The sequence below is a fragment of the Kogia breviceps genome, chromosome 5 (assembly GCF_026419965.1).
Source record: "Kogia breviceps isolate mKogBre1 chromosome 5, mKogBre1 haplotype 1, whole genome shotgun sequence".
Classification (NCBI taxonomy): domain Eukaryota; kingdom Metazoa; phylum Chordata; class Mammalia; order Artiodactyla; family Physeteridae; genus Kogia; species Kogia breviceps.
The window spans coordinates 78,783,316-78,803,269 of NC_081314.1; the positions used below are offsets into that span (position 1 = coordinate 78,783,316).

At 56.0% G+C, this 19,954-nt stretch overlaps 1 protein-coding gene across 50 annotated transcripts in view; it reads left to right on the top strand.

The window, feature by feature from the left end:
- Positions 1–15,365, top strand: part of TNK2 (tyrosine kinase non receptor 2) — a 42,260-nt gene extending 26,895 nt beyond the window's left edge. For 13 of the 50 annotated variants that reach the window (XM_067034348.1, XM_067034367.1, XM_067034341.1 and 10 more), the window contains 12 exons: positions 169–321; positions 822–1,099; positions 2,553–2,679; positions 3,077–3,223; positions 3,295–3,389; positions 8,640–8,834; positions 10,230–10,321; positions 10,907–11,026; positions 11,679–13,024; positions 13,125–13,220; positions 13,342–13,517; positions 14,559–15,365. In XM_067034348.1, the coding sequence (XP_066890449.1) occupies positions 169–321; positions 822–1,099; positions 2,553–2,679; positions 3,077–3,223; positions 3,295–3,389; positions 8,640–8,834; positions 10,230–10,321; positions 10,907–11,026; positions 11,679–13,024; positions 13,125–13,220; positions 13,342–13,517; positions 14,559–14,565 (2,832 nt within the window). In that variant the 3' untranslated portion in view covers positions 14,566–15,365. Of the gene's footprint in view, positions 1–168; positions 322–821; positions 1,100–2,552; positions 2,680–3,076; positions 3,224–3,294; positions 3,390–8,639; positions 8,835–10,229; positions 10,322–10,906; positions 11,027–11,678; positions 13,025–13,124; positions 13,221–13,253; positions 13,522–14,558 lie in introns of those variants that run through there. The other 37 variants (XM_067034362.1, XM_067034355.1, XM_067034356.1 and 34 more) reach the window with 13 other exon arrangements.
- Positions 15,366–19,954: the final 4,589 nt, after the last annotated feature.

Below are 19,954 nucleotides of genomic sequence, written 5' to 3' on the forward strand. Positions count from 1 at the left end.
CCGGCTCATGGCTGTTGGAGTCAGCTGCCCTCCACCTGCCAGGCCACAGGCACCTGGGACATGCTCACCCGCCCAACGAGCAGGTCTGAGGCTGGAGCGGGGGAGCAGGCTGGCCCGGAGTGTGGAGGCTGGGGCCTGTTCTGACTCTGCAGTCCCCACTCTGGCCAGGTGAGTGTGGCTGTGAAGTGCCTGAAGCCTGATGTGCTGAGCCAGCCAGAGGCTATGGACGACTTCATCCGGGAGGTCAATGCCATGCACTCGCTTGACCACCGAAACCTTATTCGCCTCTACGGTGTGGTGCTCACGCCGCCCATGAAGATGGTGAGTACCATGGGCAGAAGGCGGATGGCGGCAGGAGGGCCCCGTGCCCTCGCCTCCTGCCTGTGCTGTGGCTACTCCCTCCATCCTGACGAAGGTCATAGGTCCTCCAGATCCTGCTTTGGTCCCCCACCTGATGTGGCACAGGGGCTCACAGGCCTACCCTGGTACTGACTGACCCCAGTGTCCGCTGGAGCTCACTTGCATCTCTCTGGATTTGGCTTGTGTTCACCGGCAGAGGGTTGCACCCACGGGAGGGGCCGGTCCCAGAGTTTAGTTTTTGGCATTGCTAACCTGAGCCTCTTTGGGTTGCTCTTCTGGGCCTTGGTTTCCCATGTTCCCTAGAGGGGAGAGGCTTGGGAAGCTGTAGGACTCCTAGAGGTCCCTGGAGGACAGGCCAGGAAGGAGCATGGAGCATGGCTCTGGCAGGCCTTGAGGGGAGGAGCTGAGGGAGGGGCAGGGCTCAGCCATGCTTATTCCCTCCTCCTCCTCCGTGGCCTCAGGTGACAGAACTGGCACCTCTGGGATCGTTGTTGGACCGGCTGCGCAAGCACCAGGGCCACTTCCTCCTGGGTACCCTGAGCCGCTACGCTGTGCAGGTGGCTGAGGGCATGGGCTACCTGGAGTCCAAGCGCTTTATTCACCGTGACCTGGCTGCCCGCAATCTGCTGTTGGCCACCCGTGACCTGGTCAAGATCGGGGACTTTGGGCTGATGCGAGCACTGCCCCAGAATGACGACCACTACGTCATGCAGGAGCATCGCAAGGTGCCCTTTGCCTGGTGAGGGGCAGGCGCTGCCGGCTCACGGGGCCTGGACCCCCTCCCGCCCCGCCCTGGTCCCTACACACCTAGGCCTCAGAGCTTCCAGGGCCTTCCATACACCCACCAGCTCTTGTTTCTTCTGGGCCCGGGGTGCCCTTTTTGTGTGCCCATCCATTCACCTATCCATCCAGGAATTCTCAGGGGCCCATGTGCCAGGTGCTAGGATGCACAGGGATAAGTGCTGTGGGACACACTAAGGCTTCCTGGAAGACCCAGTATTAAGCTCCTGAAATATCAGAAGTTAGCTAGGCAGAGGCTGGCTGGTAAGCGTGTCCCAGGTAGAGCTGGGGGCAGGCAGGGCCTTGTGGACTGATGAGGGATGTTCACCTGCACACTGGGGTGGTACCTGGCCCTGCCCTGGCCCCTGTGTGAGCTTATCGTGTGCTGAGACCATCATGATCCTCTGCTGTCAGAGGCTCCTGAAGGAGTGTCGTCTCCTTGCTTTGGGGTGGGAGGAGTTGAGCTAGTTCTGTTTGCCAGAAAACCCTTCTAATCCAGGATGTACGGTCACCCCTAATTAATTACTGACTTTATATCTAGGATGATCACACATCCTGGATTATGCCTGATGTCCTGGAGTAATTAATAGCTCCTCCTTTCATACTCAAGCGTCCTGGTTTGAATGGTAAATTATAAGGTCACCTTTTTTTATGCAGCCCTCTTATAACAACCCTGTGAAGTGAGCAGATTATTGTTATTCCCATTTCACAGATGAGAAACGTGGGGCTTAGAGCTCTTGGGTGACTTTCCCTGGGTCCCACCCTCTTTGAGTGGCAGGGCCAGCTCTCCAGTCCCATGAGATATCTCTGATTCTCCATTGAGGGCAGCTTCCTCCTCATTCCCCGTGCCTCAGTCCACCCTGGAATGAATACCCTTTGTTAGCTTCCCTGCAGTGCCATTTTTCTTCCTTACCCAAAAGGGAGCCCCAGAGAGCGTGTGGGATGAGGAAAGCCACTGTGACTGTTCCCACCCATTTTGGTTCTTCCCCAGGCCCCATCCAGATTTCCCACCCACACCTTCCTGCTGAGATGACCTAAATCCTAGGATCCTGCCCCAAATCTGGAAATTGTCATCTTCCCACCACAATTAGAAAACAGCCTGAGATCTTAGCCCACCCCACTTTCTGCCCCTCCTGGAGCTGCTGACCTTCTTCCTTTCCCTGACATGGGAATGTCCTCCTCTCCCCACCCCAGGCCACGTGTCGATAAAAGACCTGAGCAGAGACAAATTTGTCCCAAGTCTGTGCACCCTGCAGTTAAGAAGTCCTTAACTTCACACCGCACCCCCAGTACCTACTGTGAACCCGGGCACGCGGGGCAACGGCACACTTGCGCATTTGGGGTCCACTGGCACTGATGCAGGGGGTGGGGGTGCTCTGAGAGACCTTCTGCTTGACCCCTGCCTCTGCCAGGTGTGCCCCTGAGAGCCTGAAGACTCGCACCTTCTCCCATGCCAGCGACACCTGGATGTTTGGGGTCACACTGTGGGAGATGTTCACCTATGGCCAGGAGCCCTGGATTGGCCTCAATGGCAGTCAGGTGAGGGGGCTGGGGCTGTGCTCCCCACAGCGTGGCTAGGGGTTGATTTGATCCTTGTCTCCCAACCTGGCCCTGTTGTAACTGGCTCCTACCTGTTGGAATCCCTGTCTCCCGTGCCCTGTGTCTGCCTGACCCCCTCAGGTAGCTGAGCAAAGAGCACAGCCCCCAGTGCTCAGGAACAGGCCAGCCTGGGCTTTTATGCAGTCCTTTGCCATGGCCCCCTGTTCGGAGGCCCCAGACCTAGGAGTAAGGGTCAGAGGCCCAGGGCGCAGGCAGAGCTCTTTGGGGTACAGGCGTGGCAGCCAGCAGTTCCAGCTGTTCTGTGGGCTGGGGGGAAGATGAGCCGTGAAGAGCCAGGTGCTCTGCTTGTCCTCAAACTGCACCTCCCCACCACCAGATCCTGCACAAGATTGACAAGGAGGGGGAGCGTCTGCCCCGGCCCGAGGACTGCCCCCAGGACATCTACAATGTCATGGTTCAGTGCTGGGCTCACAAGCCAGAGGACAGACCCACCTTTGTGGCCCTGAGGGACTTCCTGCTGGAGGTGAGGGCAGATCTGCTCCCGGGGGCAGGGGTATCAGCCTGAGGTGGTTAGTGACCTGTCTCTGCCCCCAGGCCCAGCCCACTGACATGCGGGCTCTTCAGGACTTTGAGGAGCCAGACAAGCTGCACATCCAGATGAACGATGTCATCACCGTCATTGAGGGGAGGTAGGGAACGCGGGGGCTGTGCCTGCACCGCCGTGAAGGGCGTAGAATGGTTGGGCCTGGGACCCAGAGCCATTCTGCCTCTGGGTCCCCATGGCAACAGCCCCTCTCAGGGCTCCTGCAGCAAGAGGGGAGGGCAGGCCTGGGTCCTCCTGAGTGCTTGGGGTTCAGTATGCAGGTGCGGTGGCTCACAGGGGTGTTTCCCTTCCTAGTGTCTCCTCTGTCACCCTTTTTCCACCAGGCTCCAGCCCTTGCTCTGTGGGTCGGGGCCGCACTGCCGTTAGGGTGGGGTGTAGGAAGTGGAGCAGCCTGGCCTCGGGGCCCAACTGGGACTCCTGGACATTCCTACCCTGCCCCTCCTCTTCCCCCTCCTCCCAGGATAAGGACTCTGGTCTCCCACCTGGGTGCCCTTCCGTAGCCCCAAGCAGCCCTGCCTCTTCCTGGCAGCCTCTGCCCTCCTAGGGCTCTCCTCCATCCTCTGCTGGGCCTCCCACCTGCCCATTTTGTCCCCAGGCTGCCCTCACAGGGTCTCTAGTCCTGCCCCCTCAATCCCCCTCACACCTGGCAACACATGTCTGCCTGCAGGCAGCCTCTCCTGAGTCAGGTCTCCCACCTGGAGCCCCCAAAGTTCAAGCCTGCCTGCTGTGGAGGCCCCCCTACCACTCAACCCACCCTCTGTTATCTCATCCCCAGGGTGTCTGAGGAACTGGTTGCGGTGCGGCGGGCTAGAGGTGCTTTTGGGGTAGGGGGTGAGCATGGAGGACCAGGAAGAGGAGCGAGGCAGAGGAAATTCCCTGTACTCCCAGCCCCTCTGACTCAGAGCCAGGCAGGGACTTCCCACAGAGCCCTTTCTACCTGGACTTCAGGTTTGGGGATCTGGGACCTTTGGATAAACCTTGTGCTTTGTGGGGGGTTGTTGAGAGGGAGTGTTTCTGGGTCTGAGTCAGACTGATGGAGTAGGCCCCGGAGCCTGGGCTGGCTGCGGAGGAGCATGACCTGCACACGCTGTGGCCCCAGCATCTCCTCCTCAGGCCAGGGCTCCCCTCAGATTCGGCCCAGTATCTGCGAATAAGAGTGACATCCCAGCAAGTTGGGTGGGGGGAGGTATGGTTGGGGAATTAATGGTGGTGGACAGAAGTAGAAAGCTGCTAGGAGAGAAGCATGGAGGACAGGAAGGAATACGTAGTCTGTGGCTTGGGGCTAAGGGGCCAAGGAAGGGAATGCAGGCGTGGCAGTCTGGGGAGCATTCTGGAAAGAGGAAGATTAGGATTAGGGTGGGGGCCCTTCTGGAGGTGCATGGCAGGACCTTCAGCTGGAATCTGAGCCTACAGCCATTCCCACCTCCAGGAGCCAGAGGGCCTTGGTGAGCCCTCTTGTGCCCTGCAGTCCCCAGGTCTTTACTTCCCTCATCCCTTGCTCTCAGTAGGGGCTCGTGTACCAGGGCCCAGTGTTTCCTAGGGGGTGACTCAGGGGCTTTGTGTGTTTCTGGGGCATTTGTCTCTGGAGCTGGCACCCTGGGTCACCACTGGAGTGAGGCGGAGAATAGGAGGGGAGAGGCGAGCCGCTCCTCCTGGGAGGCCACCATGGGCGGGCCTTGCCCTGCCCTTTCATCACAGGCTTGGGTTGGCCCAGCTGCTGGCTCCACCGCCACTGCCTGCCAGTGTGGACTTGCTGGGTTCTTCCTCCAGTGCCACCGGCCGACTTGGACCACAGTGCCTGCCGCAGGTCCCTGGAGCTACTCAGGAGGTGGGAGGTGAGGGTCAGGAGGCAAGACAGCCGGTGAGGCTTTGGGAGTGAGCCTGTGTGTCGGTGGTACCAGAGCTTTAAATGTCCCCTTGTTTCCTTGGTGCCCCAAGTGTGTTTGTTTGGCTCTGTCTCCGTGTCTCCGGGTGGGTGGGCTCTGTTCTTGGGTGTCCCTTTGGGTCTCAGTTTGTACGTGTGGGTCTCAGCCTGTTTCTCCGTCTTCCCTTAGCAGCCTGGCTCTCAGCTGTCTCGTATCTGTGCTCTTCTGTTAGACTGGGATTTCTTCTTGCAGAAGCTGTCTCCTAGCCAGAGTCTGGAGCACCCTTGCCCCTGGCCCTGACTGATTCTTTAGACTCAGGGCTTCTCGGGGTACCAGGCAGGGGGCAGAGAGAGGACACCAGATGTCCTGTGAGCCAAGCTTGCAAGGGTCTGTCTAGACTGTGAGAGACAGGTGATGACCACTCTTTTCCAGGGGGTCTTCTTTGGAGGCTGGGATGGCTGACAGAACTTTGATGTTCTGTTTTCACAAACCAGAGAATGGGGACAGAGATTTTGAAATCCATGTGTAGGTCCTTGGCCTGGCCTGGTCCCTGGAGCCTTTGCTTCCTGTGGTGGGTGGGAGAGGGGGAAGCAAAGGGTGTGTTGTCCCTCAAGCCAGGGGCTGCTGGGGACACCTGGAGAGAAGTGCGTGGGGTGGTGTTTTGAGCAGAATGTTTAAGCCACATTTGTCAGCCATTTCTGGGCTACCTAAGCCAGAACTGGGATAATGGGCTGAGGTTTCCAGAGGCTGGTCCCCAAGAGAGCTGGGGCAGCCTTCGGTGGTTCTTAACCCAGGCCCTGGTGTTTCCCAGGTGCTGCTTCACATCTTGCCTGTCCCAGGATGCTGTCAGGCATCCTGCTGGAGGTGCCTGTCTTTGCTGCAGGGACTGTGCCCTCCAGTTGCCGTGGAGATTCTGGGCTGTTCTTGGAAGGGGAAGGGAGGTGTGGCCACAGCAGGCTGGGTGGGAAGGGCTGGTCTGGTCCTCTCTGGGCTGCTGGTATCTCCGCCCCACTGAGGCTTGGAGGGAGACCAGTGGGCAGCGTGACATAATGTTGGCCGCCTCAGGAGTTATAATTGATCCTCGTTGGGAGGAAGCTGCTTCCGTGCTTGGGATGTCATTCCCAAGGGGGTCTTTCTTATACATACTCTGCACTCCCAATTCCCTTCCCCCAGTAGCAAGGGCTGTCGTGCCTCCTGCCCCTCACCTCCCACCTTTTTTTTTTTTTTTTTTTTTTTTTTTTTTTTTTTTTTTTTGCGGTACACGGGCCTCTCACTGTTGTGGCCTCTCCCATTGTGGAGCACAGGCTCCAGATGCGCAGGCTCAGCGGCCATGGCTCACGGGCCCAGCCGTTCTGCGGCATGTGGGATCTTCCCGGACCGGGGCATGAACCCGTGTCCCCTGCATTGGCAGGCGGACTCCCAACCACTGTGCCACCAGGGAAGCCCCCACCTCCTTTTTTGAGACTTGATGTGAGGACTCCCAGCAGTGATAAAGGGAGCTCTTTCTTCTGGGCCTGGCTCTAGCCTTGGCCATTCCTGTAACAGAGAGGTAGGCTTGGCTCTGCTCTTGCCCTCAGAAGTGGGTCCAGAGGAAGCTTCCAAGTGAGGGTCTGTTAGCAGAAGGAAAGGAGCAGAGGGCGTGACCTCCTGCCCATCTGGTCTTGCTCAGGATCCACTGGGAGGGCGTGATCACGGGGTAAACCTGGCCTTGGACGTGAGTCTGTTCCACTCTGCACTGCTTCTCCGCCTCAGTTAACGAGCATTCTGAAGAGGTATGGAGAGCAGAGTCCAGCGTCCAGCCATGGGCTTGCTGTCTGAGCCTGTTCTGTGGAGGGGCATGTGGGACCCAGGGGGCCCATGGGTGTTGGGTGAGAGCAGCATCCGGGTCTGGGGGCCAGGGGCTCCCTACCCTGCCTCCTTGGCCTCAGCCGGCCTGGGGGTGGGGGTGGGGGTGGGGTAGGGAGGCGTTTCTCTCTTCGGAATGGCCCCGCTATTTTTGGATGGGCTTTGTCCCTTCCCGGGTGTTGTCCTCTCTTCCTTCCTTTCCTGCCCATACCACCCAGGGGGGCTGGGTGGTAATCACAGTGTTGCTGTGTCTGTGGTGGCCGGTCAGCAGCCTTGCTGACAAGAGGCTGGGCTCTCGTCCCTCCCCCTCCATGCCTCTTGGCTCCCCAAGGATTGCTGTGTTTGTGGGGTTTGACATTCGGTCTCTGGGACAGGCTCTTTGGGGGTCACACTGGCCCAGTGGCCACATCACCTCGTGGAGGGGGTTCCAGGTGTTGGGGCCTCACTGCCTCCTTCCAGCCTCCACCTCCCCCAACCCCTCTGGTCTGGCTGCAGCTTGGAGGAAACCTTTCTTTATGCTCCTGCTGTGGACAGGTGATGTACAGGTGAGGGGTTGACAGTGAGTGGATGCAGCTTGGTGCCACACACGTCCGCTGCAGCAGCAGCATGAGGCTGTCACCACCTCTGCCTTAGCCCAGATTCTGTGCCTGTCCTCAGTTGTGTGTGATCCCAGCAGATGCAGGAGCCTCGTGGCCTGCTGGATTTGGGGCATTGGAAGCGTCCAGGAGGGCGCTCTGTTCTTTCTTGCCCACCTGGCCCTGTTCCCACTCCCACCCCAGGCCTGGACTTAGGCTGTGCCAACAGATTCTGTGTCTGAGGTCAGAACAAGGGGCTGGTGGTCCCATAGTCCAGCCACACTGGGAGGCTGGGTTCCCTTCTGGACCCCTTGTTTAAGACAAGAGTGGAGCTCTCCTCCCAAGGAGGTGGATGGGGACCAGAGTGGGGGTCCCACGGTCCTGGCAGGCGGAGGTGGAAGGCACTGGAGATGTGTAAACTGGTGATGTGATAGCGTGGGTTGCCCCAGGTGCTTCCAAAACTTGGAGGGCTGCCTGCAGGAGATGGGATTGTGGTAGGAGGGCTTGGCCCCAAGCCCAGTCCTAAGGCCATGGTGCTCCCTTGGGCCGTTGTAGCTCAGAACTCCTGGAACTGGGTTGAAGAGTGAGATCGGGTGGCTAGGAGAGGACTGGGGCTTAGGCCTTGCCGGGGGAGGAGGGAGGAGAGGTGGTATTGTGAGAAGGGCGCTGGCTTCACGGATTAACAACTGGGTTTGAATCCTGGATCTGCTGTACTCTTTCTGGTAACTGTAGGCAGTCATGTCACTTGTTTGAACCTGTTTCAGTATTTGTAAACTGTAGAAAAAGCTGTCTGACCCACCTAGGGCACTTAGGGTAAGGCTGCATGCGAATACCAGGCCCTGTACTGGGTGAGTGGCAGGGCCTGGGGGGCTGCTGGGAGGAGGTGGGCTGATGGCAGGCTACTCTGATCCTGGGGCCTTAGCCCTTGTGCTCCCTTCTGCCAAGGTGGTCAGATACCACGGCTAAAGAGAGCTTGGTGTGAAAAGGGTCCCAGTCCTTGGGACCGTCCCACCATGCCCTGGTGTTCACCATGTCACCTCTGTTGCGCAGGGCTGAGAATTATTGGTGGCGCGGGCAGAACACACGGACGCTGTGCGTGGGGCCCTTCCCTCGCAACGTGGTGACCTCTGTGGCCGGCCTGTCGGCCCAGGACATCAGCCAGCCCCTGCAGAACAGCTTCATTCACACAGGGCATGGTGACAGCGACCCCCGGCACTGCTGGGGCTTCCCTGACAGGATCGATGAGTGAGTACCAGCAGGGTCCCGCCTGGGGGCTCCAGGGCCAGCAGCCCCTCTCTGGGCATGCAGGCTCTCCAGGCCTCCAAGGTCCCAGTTACAGCCGTGGGCCAAGGGTCTCTTGTTCAGCAGCTTTTCCTTGTCGGCAGAACTGGGGTCAGAGTGTCAAAGGATAAAAGGTCTCCAGGGTCCACACCTTAAGCCCCCCTGGCAAACTGGCTTTAGGAGAATGGACTTGGGGACAGCCTTTGGAAGCAGTTCAGCAGGAAAGCTTCTCATGATCCCCAGCACTTGGGTGGCAGTTTCCCTTCTCCTGCTGGTAGTACCTGAGTCCTGGAGATGGGAGCTGCCGGCTCAGGCCCAGGGGCGCAAGGTGCAGAGAAAGCTCCCTGCGGGGAAACTTCAGAGTGCCCACCTGCCTGCTCACTCTGTACCTGGGAGGGGGGTTCAGTCTCCTTTAAGTGAAAGGATGAGGTCATCGCAGGGAGGGCATCTGGGGAGGATACACAAGAGAATTAGTCACTTCCTGGGGGCCCCACCCGAGGGAGCCACTTGGAGCTCCTCCTGCTGGGCCTCCGAGCCTCTGTGCTGGCACCACGGGGCTTCCGGGCAGCGCTGTCTCCTCTGACTTCTGACAGGCTTCTGCCCTGGGGGCATGGCGCAGCAGGCCCTTCACCCCCTGCCCCGCACACTGGTGGAACACTGAGCCCTGGGAGGGTGCCTGTCTCTTGCCTCACAGGAGCCAGGCGAGGGCCTGAGAGAGCTGGGGCCAGAGATGGCAGACACCTTCCAGAAGGCGGCCTGGCACCCTCTGCCCTGCTCCTGGCATGCCATGGCCAGCCCAGCCCCATTCCTCTGGGCTTTAATCAGCCCCAGTGACTACGTCACAGATCCTGAGTTCTGGCACAGGGGTTGCTGGTGAATTGTGAGCGTGGTGGTACCCCGGCCCATACCCTACCTCCTGGCAGTGAGGCAGAAGGATGCCTCCTGTTCACCCTGGGGCAGTGTGGGCCAGATGCCTCAGGGCCTGGCAGGAGAGAAGAGAGTGTGCTAGCAGGTGGCTGCCAGGCATGGGTTGGGGTGCCTTGGGGTTACAGAGGGCCAGCTCTGCCCTTTTGGGGTATCCTTGGAGCTCCTACAATCCTAGGTTTTTCAGCCTACCTCAGGAGTTCTTTCTCTGTCCCCTCTCCACAGTACCCTCCCCTGGTTCCTGCCAGATCTACAGAAGGAAGCTACCGGGGGTCAGAAGTCCTGGGCTCCAGGCCTGCGTCTGCAAGGGGCTTGGATGACATGGTTCTGTCCTCTGCCTGACCCCAGGGGACAGACCCAGCACCTCCTCCAGGGTGCCCTCACTGCCGCAACCCCACACCCTTACCCATCTCTGACCTGCGTCTCTCCCCACAGACTGTATCTGGGAAACCCCATGGACCCTCCCGACCTGCTGAGTGTGGAACTGAGCACCTCCAGACCCACCCAGCATCTGGGCAGGGTGAAAAGTAAGGGCCCCCAAGCCCTGGTCCCCTAGTTCATCAGCTGCCCAGGAAGGGATGCTGTCTCCTCAGGCCACCCCGAGCTGGCTGTTCCTGCTCTGGGATGGTTGGGTCAGGGCAGCAGGGGGACAGCTGTGTCCCTGGCTCCGGCTGGGTGTGGGGCGGACGGCAAGAGGCAGCTGTATCCGCCGAGGTGGGCATCCTCGGTCTGGCCCGCGCTGGCCTGCCTGTTCAGCTTCCCTCCCCCCTCTTCCCTCCCGCCGTGCTCAGATCCTGGCTCTCCTCACTCCCCCTAATCCTGCTTTCCTCTCCTGCCAAAACCACCCCACGGGCTCCATCTTGGCCAGGAGCCTCATCCATCGCCCGGATCCAGGGCCTGTCGCTCCGGAACATAGTTTTCCCATCCTGCCGCCCCATTGCTTCCCATTGCTGCTGGGTTTGTACATTCACTTGCCCCTATTCACATCTCTTTCTCTCCCCCCGTCCCCGTCCCCCCTCCACACTCTGCCCTCTTGTCTGACTCTGTCTCCCCTCCCTTGTCCTGTCTCCCTTGCTCTGCCCCCTCTACTCTCCGCGTGACTTTTCTCGCAGGGGAGCCTCCACCTCGCCCTCCTCAGCCTGCCATCTTCACTCAGAGTAAGTGGGGCTGCTCTTGGTGCCTTCGCCCCCGCCCCCGCCCCCTCTCTCCTCTCATTTCTCTCCTCCTGGAAGGTACAGAGCCCTGGCCCGCCGGCTGGTGGGAGGGGAAGTGGGTGTGTGCTGTGAGCTTTTGCTGCTGACCTGCCCCGGCATGCCTGCCTCTCCCCCCACCCCCAAAAGCCTGGGCTTTTGGAATAAGAGTGTGGTCCTGGAGCCCACTCTGCCACTGTCCGCCATTGCCTGGCCCTGCCTCACTTCCTTTGGGACCTGCAGAGGCCGTGTCTGGGCTTTATGCCAGTTGATCAGGAGCTCTGTCCTCTCTAAGGATAGCTCCTATTGCCCTTGATGGTGGGACATTGCCCATAGCCCCCTGCCTGCACTAATGGTGTGCCATAATGGGGTACGGATTACTAACCAGGGCTCAGGAGCCGTGGTATATGGGGTCTTGTGTTGATGGAGGGGTGTCAGAGACAGGCAGGTGTGGGGTGTTGCTTGCTCTAGCTGAAATGGAGGGAGGGGCTCGCCAAGCCCCATAGAGGGCTGCCAGCCACTGGTGCAGGTTCTGCCCTCCTGTTGAATGGGGTCTGGGTGAGCAGAGAATTCTGGCGGCTGAGGGCTGACCTCTGGGGGAATTGGGAGTTGGTGGGCTGTCTTCCCCACACCCCACCTTTCCCATTGGCCTGCCTGACGCCGCCTCCCTGTTGGGGTCTACCTTCCATCGCAGAACCAACCTACGACCCTGTGAGTGAGGACCAAGACCCCCTGTCCAGCGACTTCAAGAGACTGGGCCTGCGGAAGCCAGGACTGCCCCGTGGGCTGTGGCTCGCGAAGCCCTCGGCCCGGGTGCCGGGCACCAAAGCGGGCCGCGGGAGCAGTGAGGTCACGCTCATCGACTTCGGTGAGGAGCCCATGGTCCAGGTCCCACGGCCCTGTGCGCCCTCACTGGCGCAGCTGGCCATGGATGCCTGCTCCTTGCTGGACAAGACCCCGCCACAGAGCCCCTCGCGGGCCCTGCCCCGACCCCTGCATCCCACGCCAGTGGTGGACTGGGATGCGCGCCCACTGCCCCCGCCTCCTGCCTACGACGACGTGGCCCAGGATGAGGATGACTTCGAGGTCTGCTCCATCAACAGCACCCTAGTGAGTGCAGGGGTCTCTGCTGGGCCCAGCCAGGGAGAGACCAATTACGCCTTTGTGCCTGAGCCGGCACGGCTCTTCCCTCCTCTGGAGGACAACCTGTTCCTCCCACCTCAGGGTGGGGGCAAGCCGCCCAACTCAGCCCAGACTGCAGAGATCTTCCAGGCGCTGCAGCAGGAGTGCATGCGACAGCTACAGGTCCCGGCCGGCTCTCTGGTCCCCTCGCCCAGCCCGGTGGGCGACGACAAGCCCCAGGTGCCCCCCCGTGTGCCCATCCCCCCGAGGCCCACGCGCCCACGTGGGGAGCTGTCTCCAGCCCCCTCGGGCGAGGAGGAGATGGGGCGGTGGCCTGGACCTGCCTCCCCTCCCCGACTACCACCTCGGGAGCCCCTGTCCCCACAAGGCTCCAGGACCCCCAGCCCCTTGGTGCCACGCGGCAGCTCCCCGCTGCCACCCCGGCTCTCCAGCTCACCTGGGAAAACCATGCCCACCACCCAGAGCTTTGCCTCAGACCCCAAGTATGCCACACCCCAGGTGATCCAGGCACCTGGCCCCCGGGCTGGCCCCTGCATCTTACCCATCGTCCGCGATGGCAAGAAGGTCAGCAACACCCACTACTACCTGCTGCCTGAGCGCCCACCCTACCTGGAGCGCTACCAGCGCTTCCTGCGTGAGACCCGGAGCCCCGAAGAGCCGGCCCCCATGCCTGTGCCCCTGCTGCTGCCCCCTCCCGGCATCCCAGCTCCTGCTGCCCCTACTGCCACCGTTCGACCAATGCCTCAGGCTGCCCCAGACCCCAGGGCTAACTTCTCCACTAACACCAGCAACTCGGGGGCCCAGCCGCCAGCCCTGAGGGCCACTGCTCGGCTGCCACAGAGGGGCTGTCCCGGTGACGGGCCAGAGGCTGGACGGCCAACAGACAAGATCCAGATGGTGAGTAGTGGGCCTGGCTACAGGGTGAGGAGGGGCAGGGGCCCGAGGGACCCAGAGGAAGGGGCCCGAGTGGTGCTGATGGGTGGGTGGGTGTGCCCAGCTGCAGGCCATGGTGCATGGGGTGACCACAGAGGAGTGCCAGGCGGCCCTGCAGAGCCACAGCTGGAGCGTGCAGAGGGCTGCCCAGTATCTGAAGGTACCACCACCTCCTGCCCACTCTGGCTTTCAGGGACCCTGAAGACTGGTTCTGCGGCTCTCCTCCAACCCTCCCGCTCCCTGCCCCCACCCTCACTCTCCTCTTTCCCGCCCTGGTCCAGCACCCCTTGGCCCCAGTGTGTCCCACGGCACCACCCTCTGCTCCTCAGGTGGAGCAGCTCTTTGGTTTGGGTCTGCGGCCGCGAGGCGAGTGCCACAAAGTGCTGGAGATGTTCGACTGGAACTTGGAGCAGGCTGGCTGCCACCTGCTGGGCTCCTGTGGCCCAGCCCACCACAAGTGAGCAGACCTTGCCCCTGCCACCTTCCTGTCCCCGGGGTGTCCTGGAGCAGTCACTCTGGGAAAAGCCAACAGCTCACAGCCACACGCCGCCAGACACGGGGCTCCAGGCGGGAGGAGGGAAAGGGGTCCCGATCCCAGGACACAGACAGTTCTCAGAGAAAACAGCTTCTCCTAAGCACGTTTATCTAGAATTCACAGCCGCTTTGTTCAAATGAGCTAATGAGCAAAAGGAATTGGAACCTCTCTGGTTGCAGGGAGCTTGCTTTCTGACCCGGCTCCAGTGAGCAGCAGTTTAGGATCCAGTGGCTTAAACAAATCTCTCTCACCTCTTCATTTCCTATTTCAGTTTAAAGTAACAAAGATTTAATGCCTTTTTAAAGGAATGTCTAATTTTTTTAAAAGTCCATTACTTTTCTATAAAAAAATGTATGTACATGTATATATAGCACAATATATAGGTATATAAATAACATACTTGATGTAGAGTATAAATACATACAAATGAAAGTTTTATCAAGTCAAAAAGTGAAATCCTTCCCTGGGGGGCGCTGGCGGGGTGGGTGTGTCGGATTCCGCTGGCGGCAGACAGCCTGACCTGGAGCCCAGCCCTCTGCTTACACATGGCGTCAGCTTATGCTCCTTTCCTGACCTCTCAGCGTCCTCATCTGTAAAACGTGTGTAAATGATAGTGCCTACCTCGTAGAACTGGTTAGGGGAATTAATGAGGGATGCACCGCACAGCAAGTGTCTGGCCCATGGGATGCCATCACTGAATGTTGGGCATTACCTCGTGGTTATTCTTACTGATTTGCATCAGTTACTCTAATACACAATACTGCTGGTCTCTTATTCTTAGTTTATTAAAGAAGTCATCCCAGGATGCTAAATTCCAAAATTAGTGCCTAGAACCACCAGTTTTCAGCCAATTTGGCTGACCCCGAGAGGCCCCTCTCGCATCCACCCACACTGGACATTCCATACTCTGTTGCACTGACCCCTGTTGATGGAAGGGCTTTATGGTTGTTTCCCATCCTTTAGGCGCTGAGATGTCTGGGTACCCAGAGGATCTGCCCTGAAGGAATCATTTGAGCCTGTCCATCTGACGAGGGTGGGGAGATGCCCTGCCAGGCCTGGAGGACCTGCTGCACCTGCTGCTCCCAGTGGCAGAGCGAGGCCAAGGCAGCAGGAGGCTGGGAGCCCCGCCTTGCCTGTCCCTTCCTCACCCAGTGCTGTCCCTGCAACTTCAGAGCTCTCAGTGCACCCAGCTGAGGTGCAGGAGGGAGCCTCTTGAAGGCAGCCCTGGGGGCGGCCTCAGCAAGCCCTGTGGCTGACCTGCCTCTGGCTTCAGTCCCTGGTGGGGCCTGTAGCTGAAACGTGTTGCCAGGCCCTGCCGGCGGGGAAGCCAGGCTTGACCCCGGGCAGGGAGGATGTGTTGGCCATGCAGAAAGGTGGACCAGCACCCAGGGCGTGGGGCGGGGGCCCTCCCCAGGGAGCCCCTGGCGGCAGTTGGGGTGTCGGACAGAATGTGACTTGTGGCCTCACCATGGACATATTATGGGACTTGGCTGGTGTTAGGATCTTGTGCCTGGAAATAGCCTGAGGTGGCTCAGGTAGCAGAGCTAGGGTGCCAGATTGTTCTCTGGCAGGGACCAGGGCCCAAGGCCCCAGGGTTGGAAGGAGACCAAGGGGGCAGCTGCCCTGGAGGGACACCAGTGCTTCCTCTTTGACCCAGCTCTTCCCCTGTGCTGTTCTTTGTTTTCCCACCAGCCTCTTGCCAAAGTTGCTGCCCCGGCTATGAATATCTGCTTCTTCCAGAGAAATAAAGTTAGTTTCTATTTTATGTTACTTATTTGTGTCTGCCTGCTTCTTTGCCTCTTGGTCAGCCGCCTGAGGCTCCTGGGCTCCCGGGCTCCCCAAGCCACTGCCATCTGTCCCAGGCCACAGGCCCTGTAGCGCCACCTGTTGACGGAGGTGGGGAGGTGCAGGCCTGGTTGACCCTAACAGGTTTCCCTTTCCGGGGCTGGCAGTGGGCAGAGCCCCACCTGAGATATACTGCAGGACAGAGTACAGTAACTCAGCGGGAGCTAAGCCAGAAACTTTCATAACATGGAAGGACTCAGTATGTATAAGTATTTTAATTTTTTCTGAATAGCTAATAATTCACGTGGTTCAAAATTCAGAAGATACTAAAGAGTATACAGTGAAATTCCCCAGCCCAGCTGCCACCTCCCCTCTCCAGAGGCTGCCTTTAACGTCAGTTTCCTGTGTGTTTCTAATTTTTTTCACTATTTTGAAGAGCTCCATAGCCTTATGAAAGAACTCTTGTTTAGGGTTGCATGGATATGGTTTTACGATAATCTATTTAACTAGGCCCCTTTTGATGGAGGGGTATTTGATTGTTTCCAGTCCTTTGCAGTTACAGCCATTGCATCAATAAATGGCGAATGTGAGTTATTCCTTACTTGCAAGGCAATCTGAAGGATGAGTTTCCAGAAGCGGTGCTCCTGAGTCAGGGTGTGTGCGGCTAATGAGGGATCCTGCCAGTTGGGAAAGTTTTCTCCCCACAGAGGAGGCTCTTCCCGATGTTACAGCCACCAATGTGTGAGAGCTTTCCATGTGGTACCAGAGCTTTCTGATTTTTTACAGTAATGACACGTGGAAAATGGTGCCTTGATAGTTTTAATTGCATTCCTCTAATGAATGAATAAACATTTAAAAAATAAGTTGGGCCATTTATATTTCCTTTTCTATAAGCTACCTATTAATAGCTTTTGTGGAGCCCTACATCAAGGACACAGGACAAAAATTCTGGAATTAACCGAGCCCCCATAGCAACTGTTGCCATGGGCTCTCCTACTCTAAACCGGGCAGCCCCCAACTCCATATTAGGCAAAATAATCACCATGTCATAACCTTGTAGCATCCTGACAGCAGGAATTTCTTTGTCTTGAGGCTATAAAAGTTGGCTACTAGCCCACAAAGGGGGTCGGCTCTCCCTGGTCTATCAGGAAATTGGCCTGCTGTACTGGCAGTGCCCCTCACTAATACTCTGCTCTTTGTTCTCAATAAACTCACTCTTTTCTAAGATACTTTGTGTCTGGAAATTCTTCCAACCCGTGCTCAGACCACGATATTTTGGTGGCCCGTATGGGGACACCTCTTGGGGGATCTCCTCCCCAACCTCCTCTTCCTCATTTCTTGGGACCCTCTGTGAACAAGCAAGCTGCCGGGGAAGCAACAGAGGAACTCTGGCCAGGGTCACACCCTGGTGTGTTCTGAAGGCTCCACGGCTCGCTTTGCCCCAGTAACTGCTGCCCAGAACGGGTGAGGTTCCCTCTGTCTTCTTTCTAAGGACTAGGCTGATTGGTATTGTGCTGGCACGGGTCAGGCATTTAAAAGCCATTAGGGCGGGCTTCCCTGGTGGCGCAGTGGTTGAGTGGTTGAGAATCCTCCTGCCGATGCAGGGGACACGGGTTCGTGCTCCGGTCCGGGAAGATCCCACATGCTGCGGAGCAGCTGGGCCTTTGAGCCAGGGCCGCTGAGCCAGCGCGTCCGGAGCCTGCGCTCCCCAACGGGAGAGGCCACAACAGTGAGAAGCCCGCGTATCGAGAAAAAAAAAAAAAAAAGAAAGCCATTAGGGCGCTTGCCGCTTGAAGACTCCCATGAAAGGATGGGGGGTGGTGGTCACGGAACACACGAGGCTGTTACAGCGTCTACCCCCTGCAAGACAACTTCCGTGCACCATGGGGTACATATTGGTTCAAGCAAAACACTAAGCCCCTCCCCTTGGCCGCCGCCTTCCTGGCAGGACTACGGGGCAGATTCCTCAGCCTGTCTTTTCTGTTACTTTCACCTTTTTTCAGTCCAGGTTGACTTACAGGGGCCTAGGTGTTGCCTCTGAGCCATCCCAGGAGTGCCTTTTCACGTTTCAGGGAATTTGCAAACAGTGGGTCCTGGGAATCTCTCTTTTCCTTCTTTCCCTTCCCGAATCGCATGGTGCCTTAGTCGCACGCTCAGGTGTCACCTCTCATAGTCGGACGCGATTGTTGGGACGGTCGGCCCATTTTAGAATGGGTTCTGGTACGTCTCGGGAGCCTCCCTCAGACTCACTCCTCGGCTGTATCATCAGGAACTGGAAAAATTTGACCCTGAAAATCTCAAAAAGAAGAGGCTCATTTTCTTTTGTAACACGGCTTGGCCTCAGTATAAACTGGGGGACCGAGAACAATGGCCTCTTAATGGCACACTAAATTATAACACGACCCTCCAACTTGATCTCTTTTGCCGGAAACAAGGAAAGGACTCAGAGGTTCCTTATGTCCAGACCTTTATGGTCCTTAGTCAGAATGTGGAGCTAAGGGACTTGTGCCGCATGTGTCTTTCTGTTGCCGCCTTATTCTTCTGACCCCCTCTGTCTCCCTCTCCATCAGAGCTCCTAGGCGACCCTCTACTCGACCTTTCCTGTCCCCCACCCCATCAACCCCCTTTGCTTCAGCCCCTGCCCCTGCCTCAGCCCACAGCTCCCCAGCAGGCACCCCCTTATCAGGGCAAAAGCCCCCTCTCCCCTCCCCACAAAAGGTGGAGGACTGCCCAACGCCAGGAAACAGATTCTAATATGCTTCCCTTAAGGGAAGTAGCAGATGGAGACATGAGCACTATTAGAGTCCATGTTCCCTTTCCCATGTCTGACATTTCCCAAATTCAAAACAAGTTAGGTTCCTTCAGTCAGGATGGCTACAATATTCTTTAGACTCCAGAGAAAACTGGGTAAAATAAAACTTTTTTTGAAATTGCAAAAGGAGTTCTTTTTGCATGTGCAGTTAGAAAAGCTAGCCTGTTGAAATATTTTTTTCAGAATCCTGACCCTGAGAGAACAAAAATATCCCTAGGAAAAAGTTTGAAGCTAACTCTTATCATGTCCTTGAGCTACAAACACAGCCCACTTTGCCTGAGACTTCAGCCTTGGGTTAATGAGTAGAACTTCAAGCCAAGAGAAAAAAAAAAAAAAAAAAGAGGCAAAGAGACATTTTAAATCTCAAGTGGAAACAATGAGATCTCTGACTGTCTGGATATATGTGTATGTCTCAGTATGTGTCTTTGTCTTTGGATAATATTGCTGAGGTTAATTTGTAAATGAGCTCTATTTAATTGGCTTAAAAGAAAGGTAACCGCTTACAAATCAAACAATTCTAAAACAAGAAAAATTAAGCTAAATAACTTTCAGGTTCATGTGAACTGGGAAATATTCAATATTAAATTAATACCTGGTGTTAATGTTTATGTTTGCTGATCTAATTAATATAGACATGTCTTTCGAGCCATCAACATTAAGTATAATACTTTTATTGTGCCTAGGTTTGATATAAACTAAATAAGATCTTATTATTTCATTGCTGCAAATTTGTCAGCAATGAAAATAATTCAAGGTGAAGAAACTTTTAAGAAAAGAAAATACAAATGAGATAAGAGCTTTGGGTGAACTTTTTAGGAATAATTATGTTTTAGGAATGTCTACTTAAGAATAATCTCTCCAGATAGTCGACAACTTAAAACATTGAGTTGTACTAAATTAAGTTAAAGGATGGAAGTTTATTAAATACCTAGTCCATTTCCAAGAAAAATAAGATACTGAAATATTAATTACTGAACACTGGCTTCTTTTTACAGAGAAACAAAAGGTTTGGAACTATTAAAAAATGTGTTGTTGCCACACTGAGATATTTACTATAAGAAAGCACATTCTTCAAAGATTATTATTTGGATGTATGTTTACCAATCTACAGAGTGATGATATAAAGGACAGTTCATGGTTGCTTAAGGGAAGTAGGATGTACGTTTTTAGTAAAAAAGGTATGAGGAATGGAATTGCATTTTATTAAGGAAAAAGGAAGCAGGACTGACTTACAGGTGGCTGTTTTTGAATGGGAAAATAAAGTGATGGATACAGAAAGTGATTAAAAAAAAAAAAGGTTTGTGGAAAGTGGACCCTGAGAAAAGAGTTTTATACATGGTACAATTTTCTTAAGATGTTGAACTGCCTTTGCAAAAATACTGCCTCTTCAAGATTTATACAAAGGACTTTCTAAGATTGAATTAAAATTAATTAGGTAAGTAAATTTTGTTATTAATGGTAAGCTGGTACCAGACTGGAATTTGGTTCTCTCTGTTAAGAGAATGAAGTTTTCTTGGAATGCTGCTTTTGATAACAGACTGTGTGAATTACCTTGCATTTAAGTGATTTATATTTGCTTTTAAAATCCTTTTGTTACTTTGGTTGAGTAAATAAGTAGTATTTCACAATGATCTATGAAGATTATGGCCCATGTAGATAAAGTTCATTCTGCTTCTACAAAAATTAACCCCTCATTGCCAGACTTTTGCCATCCTGATGCCCTTAAAACATGGCAACGGTCTACTCCTAAATCAGGGAATTT